Below are 13,030 nucleotides of genomic sequence, written 5' to 3'. Positions count from 1 at the left end.
CATTCGCTAGTATTCTATAACATAATAATTTCTTAACATGTAAGAGGTAAATTTCGTGTGTCGTTTGTGTGCAGCGCAACTGCCAGCGTTGCACCATCACATCTGACCGATCATTCTGCCCCCGCCGCTATGTTCGCGTCCAAATCCAGCTATAAAAGCTCACAGACGCGATTTAATTTACTACTTCTTGAAGATGGCGAGTTTTTCCTTGATGTACGTATAATATGCATCTTAATACTAACTTATATAGCCCTCAACCGACACATCTTTTCTGACTACAGGATTTTAGCGTGCATCGCTATTTGGAGCCACATCCCGACGCTCATCGGTCTGTTCCTTTGAGTGTACCACGTTATGTGCATATCACGAGGTCCTAATCTAAATGCTATTGTTTTATGTATAGCAAGGTACAGGGTCGACTAAAAACTGGAACTCGAGGGTTTTTCTTCGAGCCACAAGACAGTAATCTGCCAATATTGAGATTTTTCTTTCGAGATATGAAAGAAATGCCTCTAGCCGAGCTGCACAACAATTCAGAAACTGGAGATTGTGCCATTCTCTTAGCGTTTAAGATCTCGTCTGTGGTGGAGATGAAAGAAAGAGGAGTGGATCACCCATATGTTCAAAAAGAGACAAATGCAAGTACAGGAATTCCCGAAAAGTACATGTTTTCATTATTACATTCCAAAATTGAAGAGTTTTTGAAAAATGTGCGGCCGATTTGGGAACTTGCACACAAGAAAAATGTCATGAACAAGATGGATGAAGAAGTGATGCTGGAACCAATTTTGACATTGAGACAAATAGACCAGTTTGATTCGAGTTTGTTGGTGGATTTTCGTGAACGTCCATTATTAACAAAAGGAAGGTTAGTCGATCGAATAGTGCCGCTTTTGAAGTATCCGGGATGTTTAATGTTGACGAATCAACGATTGTATTTTCAACCAGCTCAAGTGAATAATGTCGGCGATCCGGTGCTAAATTGGGCGTACGACACGATCGAGTATCTTTACAAGCGACGTCACATGCTTAGACAGACCGGCTTGGAAATTTTTTTAAAAAATGGCGAGAGCTTTTTTTTTAGCTTTCGAAATCACTATGATCGTGACGAAGTCTACGATATGATGGTCAATCAGCCAAATTTAAAACGTTTGCAGCAGACTGATATCGAGTCGATGCTGCGCAAGTGGCAACAGCGTGAGGTTTCGAACTATGATTACCTTGTTTATCTGAACAATGCCGCAGGGCGGACGCAAAACGACCTGACACAATACCCAGTGTTTCCGTGGATCTTAAATGATTATCAGAGTCCATCAATTGACTTGTCAGACCCTGCAGTGTATCGTGATCTATCGAGACCCATTGGAGCACTTAACGAAGAACGTCTACAGTTTTACAAAGCACGTTATGAAGCTATGCCACGTGGAATGGAACACGAAGGGCTGCCACCGCCTTTTTTATATGGGACACACTATTCCACTCCTGGATACGTGCTCTACTATTTCGTACGCATGGCTCCTGAATACATGCTTTGTCTTCAGAATGGCAAGTTTGACGCACCAGATCGACTATTCCAGAGCATTCCGAGCACCTGGAGTAGCTGCAATACAAATCATGCTGACCTGAAAGAACTTGTTCCTGCATTTTTTGACGAATCGCTGCCACCAGACGAATGGCTTTGTAATGGAAAAAATCTTGATCTTGGGACCACTCAGAAGCTAACTAGGGTGCGTTGTTAATTTGGGGCTAGCGACAATCTGCTGACTATTACTGTGTTCATAGGTTGGCGATGTAGAACTACCTGCATGGGCATCCAGTCCGACTGCCTTTGTTCGAATGAATCGGGAAGCTCTTGAGAGTGAATATGTGTCAGAACACCTTCACGAGTGGATTGATTTGATCTTTGGGTACAAGCAGCGAGGAGAAGCAGCCATTGACGCAAACAACTGTAAGCTTAGTACTTTACATCACACAGTAACGTTAAATAATTACTCTCTTCCGTAGTGTTCTATTATTTGTCTTATGAAGGCTCAGTCGATCTCGAGACGATAACAGATCCGGTGGAGAAATGTTCCTTAGAAGCCCAAATTCAAGAATTTGGTCAAACGCCGAAACTCCTCTTTTCTGAAGCTCACCCTTCTCGAAACGAAATTGGCAAGGCCGTGGTTATTGCTACTCCAGACTTAATGCCGTCAAAAAGCTCATCAAGCAGTGCAACGAATAACATGTCGGTTTTAGGTAAAGTCGAAAACCGTATGGAAGAAGACAGTGTGCTAGACGAAAACAACACGTCTGACGATGATAGCGAGGAAGCAACAACAGCCAATCGACTTGGCATGTTTGCATTCCGAACTCGTTCATTTACTGCAGTTCCAAAGCAAGCACAGCGTTTTGTTGGAGGAATCACAGCTCAAATTCGTCGACGCATGAGTGTCGAATCATCGCAGCGCTGGAATTGGACGTTAGGTACAAATGGTGATTTATCATCGTGGGAACCATCGGCGCACTTCATGCTGCACTCGAGGTAAGTTTTGTTGCGCAAAAGTCGGACAGCGTGACCTCTTATAGCCTGTTTGAGTACTTCGTAGCGAGGTGACATCGCTTGTATTAGGAAAAGATGGCCGTGCATTGTTCTCTACATCGAAGGATTCGACATTTAAAGTCACGGCAACACTGGATGGCACGTTGCGACGGAATCTTTCGTGTAATTTGGCACTTTCCTGCTGTGATGTATCGAATGACGAGAAATATGTTTTCATCGGATCTTGGGACAATTGCATCTACATGTACTCGATGGACATTGGACGTGTCATTGACCAAATCACAGCGCATGACGACGGTGTCTCAGCTATCTGTGTCTTTGAAGATCGAATTTTGTCGAGTTCGTGGGACGGCTCAATAAAAATCTGGCATTTTACGCCAAAAGGAATAGCCACGGCGCCATTGTTGACTTATATGGAGTGTGAAGAGTCTGTAGTCAAACTTTGCATAAGTGCAGATGGCTTGGTGGGTGCTGCTGCTACAAGAAATGGTACGTGATGATGAGTTTATTTCGGACCTAAATTCTAGTGTTAAATCGTTTGCGCCAATGCTGGTAGGAATCGTGTACTTGATCAACTTACGCACTGGTGAACTATTGCGAAAACTATTCGCAAGTCCCATTCATCATGCAGAAATCTGTGGCTTGACTTTTTGTGGTGGGACCACCACAGTCGCTTGTATGACCACAGCAAACGAGCTTTCGGTCTATCAAACAGATGGCACGCGTATGATTACTATCAGCGTTGATGCTGATGGACCCATTCGGCACGTTTCCACGCAGTTTCCATTTAATGTTATGATAGATTTCTAACGTTAAATTGCTCGTGTCTGCAGGTGTTTTGACTCGGATGGTGGATATGCAGTGGGAGGAACATCAACGGGCAAGCTTTTGTTTTGGAAGCTAGATGAGCCAGTAGGTCGAGAACAGGTGCTTGAAATTCCAAAAGCGCATGCTGAGGGTATTTCTGCGCTTATCGTAAGTCCGTATGGTACTGCTCTCGCGTCAGCATCGGCCGATGGTGGAATTCGCATCTGGCAATTGCGTCGCAAGGCAGTTCCTCGAGGTCGGCTCGCCACTTTTTTCTGAGCACTTGACTACTAAGCTACACACTTCAATATAGTGCGTGCTCTCAAAGCAGTTTAACACATGCTCATAGGTTGGATAGGATTTCGTGCTTATTGCTTTGACTGCACAGAGTTTGTCGTAACGAAGAAACAAACTTTAATCTGTTTAGATATTCCGATAGATAAGTCAACACGATTGTATCAGAATTTCACTCGACTTAGCGCTTGTTTCAAACGTCAAATTCCCGAGATTGTACAAACTTAGGATTCGACTAATCTTGCGCTAATGTGGCTAAAGCATATCTGCCAGACACAATGACGTTTAGATTGAAATAGCGAATATATTGATTGTAAGCTTTGCCTTACGTGAATGTCTAGCGCTAAATATCCATCCGTCTGTCACCAGAAGTTGACAACTTTTCGTTCTAAGGTACAGCTTCTTTGCTAAGCGAAATTCTTGAAGCGGTAAACGCAAACAGCAAGAGGTGCAAGGTTACTGGGTTGCTAAGCACCATGCACAAAAAGCTTTCGATCAATATGTCTGCGCTATCAAATACATACACAATTGATTCGCACGCTCCACCCAAGAGTAACAAGTTTATTTAATCTGCTCTTCTATTTCAAGAGTGACATATATCTAGAATCAAGTTTGTTAAGAGGTGCACGGCAAACTTGTTCACTCAAATATTAAGTCTTGTCGTTCGAACATCTCCACTGCATTGAATGCATCAGAATGCATACTATTCAATAGTTCTGAAAAAAATGCAGCCTTGATTCGCTGAGTCTAATCAATGGTTGTTGTGCTGCATTATCCCATCGAACTACTAAAGTATAATGAGTTATCATAAACATAGTACATCACTCGCACAAGTCGGTTACAGCCCCACAACTTGAAAGATGGTGATACGAAGACATCTCGAAAAAAAATGGAACGACATCCAAGTAGGTCGTCAAGGTTCTTATTCAGTCGAACGACTTGAAAGCTTCAATGCCTACTGCGAATCCACTTCTCGTATTCGTGTAATTCTAGTATGTTTGCTCGTTCCGCTACCTACTCTAACGCTTGCGATCTTTTTGGAGTGTCTACCGCTCCGCAACCCGTCTGAGGGATGGAGAGCAAATTGGATGTTTTGGATTCGTCAGGCAATATCAGTGTTTATGGCGACTTTTACAGGCACTCTTAGTTTCAAGATGTTCATACCGGTCTTGGAAATAACGCCAGTAAAGACTTTTGCAATTCCATTTTTGCTTTCGGTGCTGTACATGACAACCATGCTAGTAGCCGCTAGCACGATTGGGTATCCTCTTCCATTTACTGTACAACTTGGAAACGTGGTGGTTGGAGCTCACATGTTGGTAGTCTTAGTGCTTGTGTTGGGCAAGTCACCATTCACAAAGGAATCTATTTGTCGGCCATACCTTCTACGGTTTCAGCGATATCAGTATGCGTACTTTGCATTCACTATCTTATATCCCTTTTGCAAAGCTCTTCACGATTCAATATATCCAACATATCGAAACTTAATAGTGTTGATGCTGCCAATATGGAAAATCGGAGCTAAATATATTGTAATTAGTGCCACACGTGAATTGGAGGACATCATACCGCAAACATTAAGTTTTACTGTGGATCTATACAGCTCGCTTTTCATGTCTGTTTGCATGTCAAATTCTGCCTCTTTACTTCTGTCTTTAACTTTCATTGTTGCCGACGTGGGACTAACATTATTGGAATTTCGCGAACTACGGGTTAATGCATTTGACGTAGTCAAATTACTTAATCAACAACGTTTGTCTCAAGATTCTTTGCAGTCTGCACAATTGACTAATTCGCCAGATTTACTTGAGATGATTCTTGCGGTGACGCGAGATCCTCACGCTTATAATATCCTTTCAATGCGTGGTGTGCGATTGCATGCATGTCTACCACATCCTCTTCCAGAAGATTGTTCTAAGCAACTTCAAATTCTCGCAGCATCAGGATTATATTGTCAAAACGATGCGACCAAAACACGACCTATTCGTCGACGCAAGCTAACGTCTCGCTTTTTTTCCAAAACTTCTGTTCAGCCGATAGAGTTAAACCTTGTGAGTGTTTTGACGAAACAACAGACGAAAAAAATTGCTCCATGTCCCAAAGTCTCGGATGTGAACACAAAAAACGGCAGAAGATCGGAATATTTTGTTCTACAAGGACTCCAGTTTCTATTTCATTGTGAATATTTGGCACTAGTGGAATACATTGAATGCGTTGTTCCGACCATATTTGTCATTTACAAGTCAGTACTGGAATTGCTTCCAAATGTCGTATACTATCCTGGTGGTGCTGGCAAGTGGGGTACCTTTGCTATGTCAAATATTTTGATCTTTGCTTTGTTGGAAGTTGGGTCGTTTCTCTTTTTAAATCAATTTATACAGCGCAAGTTTAAGGTCTCTCCTATGTATCAGGTCGCTTTTGTACTTGAAAAGACGGCGTGGCAGATTCAATCGATGTTGCTACTTTCGATTTTTCTGCTAGCGTACGAGCTCGCTCATCACGGTGTGTAATAACAGTATCTTTTTGCATGAATCTAGTCTAACAAAATGCTGCAAAATATGTACTTCAGGAGTCGATTTCACTTTCCGATTCAAATGGATCCAATAACAAGTTATCACTGTCGTCCGATGCAGTGGCGACATTTTGTTAAGATGAGAAACCCGGTAGACGCTAATGTTTATAAAGTGCAAATATTATCGTAATGTAACAAGTGCTACACTAAGTTTTCAAACATTCGTATCGCATTCAGCAGTAGACCATATTGATATGTCTTGCTATCAGAAGCATAGTGATATCTAGACCACAGTGTGACAAAGTCTCTACCAGAATAGAGCTCAGAATAACCGTGTCGGTAACATCGGAACTCTACGCTCCTTTCCAAATCTGCTTCATGATCATATGTGCTCGCACCTTGAGATCACGTTGTTTATCTTCAAGTGGCATTGCTACCATATCGAACAGAAGCGAATTTTCTATCGGATCCATTCGAATCGGAAGGTGAAATCAACTCCTAAATGAACATATATTGCAGCATATTGTGAAACCACGTCTATGTGGAAAGATACTTATATAACATACCGTGATGAGCAAGCTCGTACGCTAGAAGAAAATTCGAAAGAAGCAACATCGATTGGACCTGCCACGCCATCTTTTCAAGTACAAAAGCGACCTGATACATAGGAGAGACCTTGAATTGGCGCTGTAAAAATTGATCTAAGAAAAGAAACGACCCAACTTCCAGAAAGGCAAAGAGCAAAATGTTTGACATAGCAAAGGTACTCCATTTGCCAGCACCACCAGGATAGTATACGACATTTGGAAGCAGTTCGAGCACTGACTTGAAAATGACATATATGGTGGGAACAACACATTCAATATATTCCACTAGTGCCAAATATTCACAATGAAATAGAAACTGGAGTCCTTGTAAGACCAAATATTCCGATCTTCTGCCATTTCTTGTTTTTTCATCAGACATTTTGGGAGATGGAGCAGAATATTTTGCCTGTTGTTTCGTTAAAACATTGACAACTTGTAGCTTAATCGGTTGAACAGGATTGCGTCGGCGACCAAGACGTGTTTTAGTCGTAATGTTTTGACGATATGATCCTGATGCTGCGAGAATTTGAAGTTGCTTGGAACGATCGTCTGGAAGAGGATGTGGAAGACATGCATGCAATCGCACACTACGCATTAAAATTATATCGTAAGCGTGGGGATCTCGTGCCACCGCAAGAACCATCGCGAGTAAATCTGGCGATTCGGTCGATAATGCAGATTCTCGAGACAAACGTTGTTGATTGAGTAATTGCACTATGAGAAATGCATTGGACCGTAGTTCGCGAAATTCCAACAATGTTAGTCCCAAATCGACAACAATGAAGGATACAGACAGAAGTAAAGATCCAGAACTTGACATGCAAACAGACATGAAAAGCGAGCTGTATAGATCCACAGTAAAACTTAACGTTTGCGGTATGATATCCTCCAGTTCACGTGTGGCACTAATCACAACATATTTAGCACCAAACTTCCATATCGGCAGCATCAACACTATAAAGTTTCGATACGTTGGATTTAATGAATCGTGAAGTGCTTTGCAAAAAGGATATACGATAGTTACAGCAAAGAATGCGTATTGGTATCGCTGAAACCGTTGAAGATATGGCCGACAAATAGATTCCTTTGTGAATGGTGACTTGCCCAAGACAAGCACTAAGACTACCAACATGTAAGCTCCAACCACCGCATTTGCTAGCTGTACCATAAATGGAAGAGGAAACCCAATCGTGCTAGCGGCTACTAGCATGGTAGTCATGTACAGCACCAAAAGCAGAAAAGTCATTGCAACAGTCTGAATAGGCGACACCTCCAAGACCGGTATAAACATCTTGAAGCTAAAAGTGCCTAAGAAAACCGCAATAATTACTGATAATGCCTGACGAATCCAAAACATCCAATTTGCTTTCCATCCCTCCGACGGATTACGGAGCGGTAGACACTCCAAAAAGATCGCAAACGCTAAAGTAGGTATTGGAACGAGCAAACATACTAGAATTACACGAGTACGAGAAGTAGTTTCGCAATACGCATTGAAACTTTCAAGTCGTTCGACTGAATAAGAACCTTGACGACCCACTTGGATGTCGTTCCATTTCTTTTCAAGACGACTTCGTAACACCATCTTCCAAGTTATGAGACTGTAACTGACATGTGCGAGTGATGTACTATGTTTAAGCTAATCGACACCTAAAATACATATCTTGCAATATCTATATCGCAAATTTAGATGACCTGCTGTTATGAGCAATCGAAAAGAGACCGACACTTTTGTAAGTGAATAGTAAAAGTTCTTACAGGCAACACTGTCAAGACCGTATATAAGGACGCAAAACTGAGAATGCTTTCAAAAGTTGTCGTACTAAACACAAGTATCATGCGCACTCATGAATCTCATCAATATTGGCAGTGATCCCAACGAAGATTGTAGCAAACATTATCAAGCTCATCAACATCTCATTATTCAGATTTTGGTTACAAGTATTTTACGAATCGTCATGGAATACACCCAGCCAATCGCGCACACATTTCATTTGCCCTACATACTCTACATGGGTGGCGGAGCGGAAGATACTTTAATCATATCGCTAGAGTGGGTACCGAAATAAGCAAATATGCTCGAATTACATGAGTGTTAGAAATGACTTTGCAGTACGCATTGAAGTGTTCGACTGAATAGGAAGACAACCTACTTGACTTGTAGAGCCGGAATATTAATCATATATGTGGTGCAAGAAATCAGAATCTTGGATTTGCTAAAAAGGTGGAGTAGTATTATTAGGTAGTATATGCCGAGCCCCACGATAGTAATATCATATATTTCTATGCAACTTATAGTCATATTAGAATTTGTGCTATTAAGTAATTTACTATGTCAACACCGCGCCCATACCAGCGCTTGGGTGACGCTGCCTGGAACAAGATGTCAAAAGTGGTTGGTCATTTCATTCCTTTCTCTTGTGGTTTTGTGTCTAATGTTTTGTTTGGTAGAATGGCGAGCTATTTGCACTGACGTATGGCGCGCTGGTCACACAGCTCATAAAAGATTTTGAGGATCTTAAAATCGTAAACGAGCAACTTGACAAAATGTAATGCTAAAGCAAAAGCTCAATGTGATAATTATGTGACGTGCTTGTCAAATTGTATTGTTATAGGGGATATAACATTGGTGTACGGCTTGTTGATGAATTTTTGGCCAAATCTGGAGTAAATAATTGCCAGGACTTTCGAGACACATCCGAAGTAGTGGCGAAGGTGGCTTTCAAGATGTTTCTTGGTATAAATGTGGAGGTTTCTCAGTGGAATACAACAGGCACTGCATGTAGTCTCCTGATTCACGATAATCCTCTAACAGGTGGGTAAAGTGTTTTTATTGGCTCAAAGTGGGTATGTGTGCTGGACGTTTATCATTTTGTCTGTTTAGAATTTGTGGAGTTACCGCCGAGTGCGTATGGTGTATTGTGGTACTCGAATGTACTTTGCGGTGTACTACGAGGTGCGCTAGAAATGGTGCAAATGCGCGTTGATGCGCAGTTTGTGAAAGACGTGCTGCAGGGAGACGAGGTGTCTGAGATTCGGTTAGTGCCTCACGTTTGGGTGCTACTTGAAAACTTAGGACAAAATGATTTTATTCTTATGTGCTGACCAGATTGGAGTTAAAAGGAATGATTGAAGAGGCGATGGGAGACGAATATAAGGAGGATTGACCGTTTTTTGTTGTGATGCATTCCTTACACATGCTCGTATGACAATACTTTATTGGTAAGGAATTTGATGTGACGACTAAAGAGTTATGACACTTGTAGCTTTCTCCTACATATCGTACCTCGTCTTTTTGCTGTAGTATTGGATCCACTTGAGACTCATCACGTAAAGAAAGACTCAAAATACGTTCATTATGCTTGCACGAAGTAATAGCTGTCTGGTACAATATGCAGCTGTCTAAAATGGAACTTATCTAATAATGAGGTCATCAAGACCGTGTTGTGGTGTCTGTTACTGTCATGTGGAAGATGGTGCAACAGCAAAATGAGATTTTGTAGTCGCAGAACTGTTGCACGTAAGTTTCTCACGTTTCTGGTCGCTGCGATGACAGCACGCATTATCTTAATCGAGTGCAGACGGGCACGATGACAGCTCCTAATCTTTTAGTACAGTTTACTGACGTCTTTGCAATAAGTCATGTCATAATTTTCCTAGTCCGCGAGTTGTAGCGGATCATATGCAATAGTAGTTGACTCCTTGATGGTTTTCATTCATATCATGCCCGGTCCTTCCGTCGGCTAGTAAGGGCCAGATCGCCTTCAACCGCTCCAGCAACAATTAAAACAAGATGCGCGAGGCTAATTCCAATCGACCTTTACTTTCCCGTCATTTTCTTGTGATTCCCTGTCGCCTCCATTGTCTGCGATTTATTCACATCTACATATGTGCCCGCCAATTTAAGATGCCCGGACGACAAGGCGATGGGCGCGCTATGACTGCTGCTGTCTCTGGCGGTGAGCTGATAAGACTATTATCTCTTCATACAATATCACAGCACCCACCGACGCGCGTACGACGAGGGCTGAGCTGCATTGGGACCAATGGCTCATCCGGAGCAATGACCTAGTACTCAAGGCCTTGCATAGCGAATTATATTGAGACTTACAATCCGCTTGCGCGAGACATTAGATTGATCGGGTGCTAGAACGTTGCCGAATGTGAACAGATACCCATCGCACCACGCATGAAGCAAGAGAAGCCTTAAGTTGCACTTCTCACGCTTTGACTTTTGAGAGACACGGTACGCGAGAAGAATGCAAACCCACCTGCTGTTTTATGTGGGCTTGCTTAAGCCGTACCAGGATCCGGCGCAAGTGAACACAAAAGCAATGGCGCCAGGGCGGCGCCTAAAGGCGCTCGGGCACCCAGACGCTAAACCAGCAACTGGTTTTAAGCACTGAGTGCAACAACTTCCGTTTTCAACGACGCAAGGCGCTCCACCGTCACACGAAGTGTCGTAATCGTCTGCTTGATACTATATCGCAGAAGATCATGGCGTCGCTGACCTGTTAGCACCACGGCAGCGACGCGCTTGATATTGCTGTACGCCGAGCACGCAATAGGTCAAATCGAAAGTCTCAGGGAATCAACACGTCTAGGTGTGGTCCAAGGATGATAGTCTAAAGCTGGAACACACGAAGGCAGCAATTAAAAACAGCGTCTACATGTTCAAAGAGTCGAAGACTTCGTCTTCTTAGTCTCAAAAATAGACGCGGGTACGAACTCGGACACATACACAATCCTGCATTGGATCTTGGTCATCGGGTGCAAGCCTCTACGACACGCGTACTTTACGACGTAAATATGACAACATACATTATCTCGATGACATGGCGCGTTTATTTTCTGTCCACCACCGCTCATCGTGAGCGGATCCGTACGTGACGAGATCCTCTTTGACATCAAGCCGAAGCTAGCACCGAGTCTAACACACGGCTAAAGCTTGCCCACCAATTTGCCCGCGAGCGTCGAAATTTCCACACGTCTGAATCCTTTGGCACATTTGTCGTCGTCATAGACGTCGAAATTGCCAAAAGGTTCTACGAAGGTGGTTGCACAAATGCCGACGAGCAGTGAGCCAATGACTGAATTTGCTGCAAGACAGTATCAGGGAGATGAAGAAGCGTAATACAAATCTTTATCATTGCGACTCGATGGCTTATCTCCTGGCGCAAACCAGTTCGCAAATTTCTCGAGTCACCAAGACGGTGCTCTCTCGATCACAATGTTTGAGGAATTAAACGCAAGGTCGCACCACAGGGTAGCTCAAAAGGCAATATGATGGCTCAATTTACGCTTTTAAGGAATAATGGTGATTCCAACGATTACCCCGGGGTCCAGAACAAAACATGGCAGACACGATGGTATTGACTTCACGGCTTTACTCTCAGAGCATCAACCATTGATGCTTGATGGCATTTTGACCACAAACTCCTTCCAGACGGTCTACTTGATTGAACTTGAAGCCAATTTACCCTACTCCGCACTACCAACATGGCGTGCTCAATCGGGTAGGACAGGTCAACGTGCATTGCCCTGCTGCGGCGCTGCCGTAACTCTTTTGTAACGAGGATACACGTAACCTTTTATGGAGGGTGGATCACGCAAAATGATGTTACCGTACATAGGCGTGAATTACACAAATTAATGTAATTACACCTTGGTGTGGCTATACCGTAACAAGAAGCCACTACGTGACAAAATCGCCAGTGGTTATGCATATTAATTAGGTATTACTTTATTATTTAGGAGGCGGCTCTGCCGCAAGTAAAACAATTTAATTCAATTAAAATTTTAAGTGGAAATTTATTTGTCTTGGTTAAGGTTTTAAGTACTATTGGAGGCAGCGGATTGCAATCCGCTGTACTCGTACTGATTTTTGTAAAGAACGTAGGTCGGTGACCTCAGCTTAGCTTCCTCTAAGCAAAGAGCTTCGGCAGCCCCACTGCACTTGGTAGCTTTCGTAGAAAATCTTCGCCTGCGTCGTGATGGAGGAACACATTATTTTTGCCTGAGGGCATGCAGGACGGGCTTAATTATCTGATGTCCTGCTTGGGCCTGATGGCGTGAAGCACCTTGTTTCGCAGGTCCCGAGGCAATGACAGCGCGCCTAGAAGCGTTTTCAAATTATGAGAATGCTCTGTAAGAGCATTTACAGCTGAACCTGTCAGCATCGACAGCGTCATGCCATCATCGACGACGGAGGACTACTTCCGACCCAGGCCGCTCATGGTGAGCGGTAGGACGAGTCGAGGGTAAGGATGGAGAGAATCTTTTGCTCTG

The 13,030-nt window shown here is 43.1% G+C and overlaps 6 protein-coding genes across 6 annotated transcripts; 4 read left to right on the top strand and 2 right to left on the bottom strand.

The window, feature by feature from the left end:
- Nucleotides 1-129: 129 nt before the first annotated feature.
- On the top strand, nucleotides 130-3,628 carry PHALS_10773 (Lysosomal trafficking regulator LYST and related BEACH and WD40 repeat proteins; the record flags this gene model as incomplete). Its single annotated transcript, XM_024726258.1, has 8 exons — nucleotides 130-213; nucleotides 282-328; nucleotides 404-1,727; nucleotides 1,783-1,948; nucleotides 2,005-2,524; nucleotides 2,589-3,031; nucleotides 3,099-3,306; nucleotides 3,376-3,628. 8 exons carry the CDS (start codon nucleotides 130-132, stop codon nucleotides 3,626-3,628), a joined length of 3,045 nt encoding a protein of 1,014 aa, XP_024576953.1.
- Nucleotides 3,629-4,503: 875 nt separating this feature from the next.
- On the top strand, nucleotides 4,504-6,250 carry PHALS_10772 (uncharacterized protein; the record flags this gene model as incomplete). The annotated part of the gene is made up of 2 exons (XM_024726257.1): nucleotides 4,504-6,145; nucleotides 6,213-6,250. The coding sequence occupies 2 exons, from the start codon at nucleotides 4,504-4,506 to the stop codon at nucleotides 6,248-6,250; spliced, it is 1,680 nt and encodes a 559-aa protein (XP_024576952.1).
- Nucleotides 6,251-6,615: 365 nt separating this feature from the next.
- PHALS_10771 (uncharacterized protein) lies at nucleotides 6,616-8,327 on the bottom strand (the record flags this gene model as incomplete). Its single annotated transcript, XM_024726256.1, has 3 exons — nucleotides 6,616-6,653; nucleotides 6,722-8,012; nucleotides 8,073-8,327. 3 exons carry the CDS (start codon nucleotides 8,325-8,327, stop codon nucleotides 6,616-6,618), a joined length of 1,584 nt encoding a protein of 527 aa, XP_024576951.1.
- A 747-nt stretch (nucleotides 8,328-9,074) lies between these two features.
- Nucleotides 9,075-9,909, top strand: PHALS_10770 (Transport protein particle (TRAPP) complex subunit; the record flags this gene model as incomplete). The annotated part of the gene is made up of 5 exons (XM_024726255.1): nucleotides 9,075-9,137; nucleotides 9,194-9,291; nucleotides 9,358-9,557; nucleotides 9,627-9,780; nucleotides 9,852-9,909. The coding sequence occupies 5 exons, from the start codon at nucleotides 9,075-9,077 to the stop codon at nucleotides 9,907-9,909; spliced, it is 573 nt and encodes a 190-aa protein (XP_024576950.1).
- Nucleotides 9,910-10,649: 740 nt separating this feature from the next.
- Nucleotides 10,650-10,846, top strand: PHALS_10769 (uncharacterized protein; the record flags this gene model as incomplete). The annotated part of the gene is made up of 2 exons (XM_024726254.1): nucleotides 10,650-10,701; nucleotides 10,743-10,846. 2 exons carry the CDS (start codon nucleotides 10,650-10,652, stop codon nucleotides 10,844-10,846), a joined length of 156 nt encoding a protein of 51 aa, XP_024576949.1.
- Nucleotides 10,847-11,683: 837 nt separating this feature from the next.
- Nucleotides 11,684-11,892, bottom strand: PHALS_10768 (uncharacterized protein; the record flags this gene model as incomplete). The annotated part of the gene is made up of 2 exons (XM_024726253.1): nucleotides 11,684-11,841; nucleotides 11,880-11,892. 2 exons carry the CDS (start codon nucleotides 11,890-11,892, stop codon nucleotides 11,684-11,686), a joined length of 171 nt encoding a protein of 56 aa, XP_024576948.1.
- Nucleotides 11,893-13,030: the final 1,138 nt, after the last annotated feature.

Source organism: Plasmopara halstedii (genome assembly GCF_900000015.1).
Source record: "Plasmopara halstedii genome assembly, contig: Scaffold_525, whole genome shotgun sequence".
Taxonomy (NCBI): Eukaryota; Oomycota; class Peronosporomycetes; order Peronosporales; family Peronosporaceae; genus Plasmopara; species Plasmopara halstedii.
The sequence above is the reverse complement of the archived record's forward strand: the minus strand, read 5'-3'. Positions and strand labels throughout refer to the sequence as shown.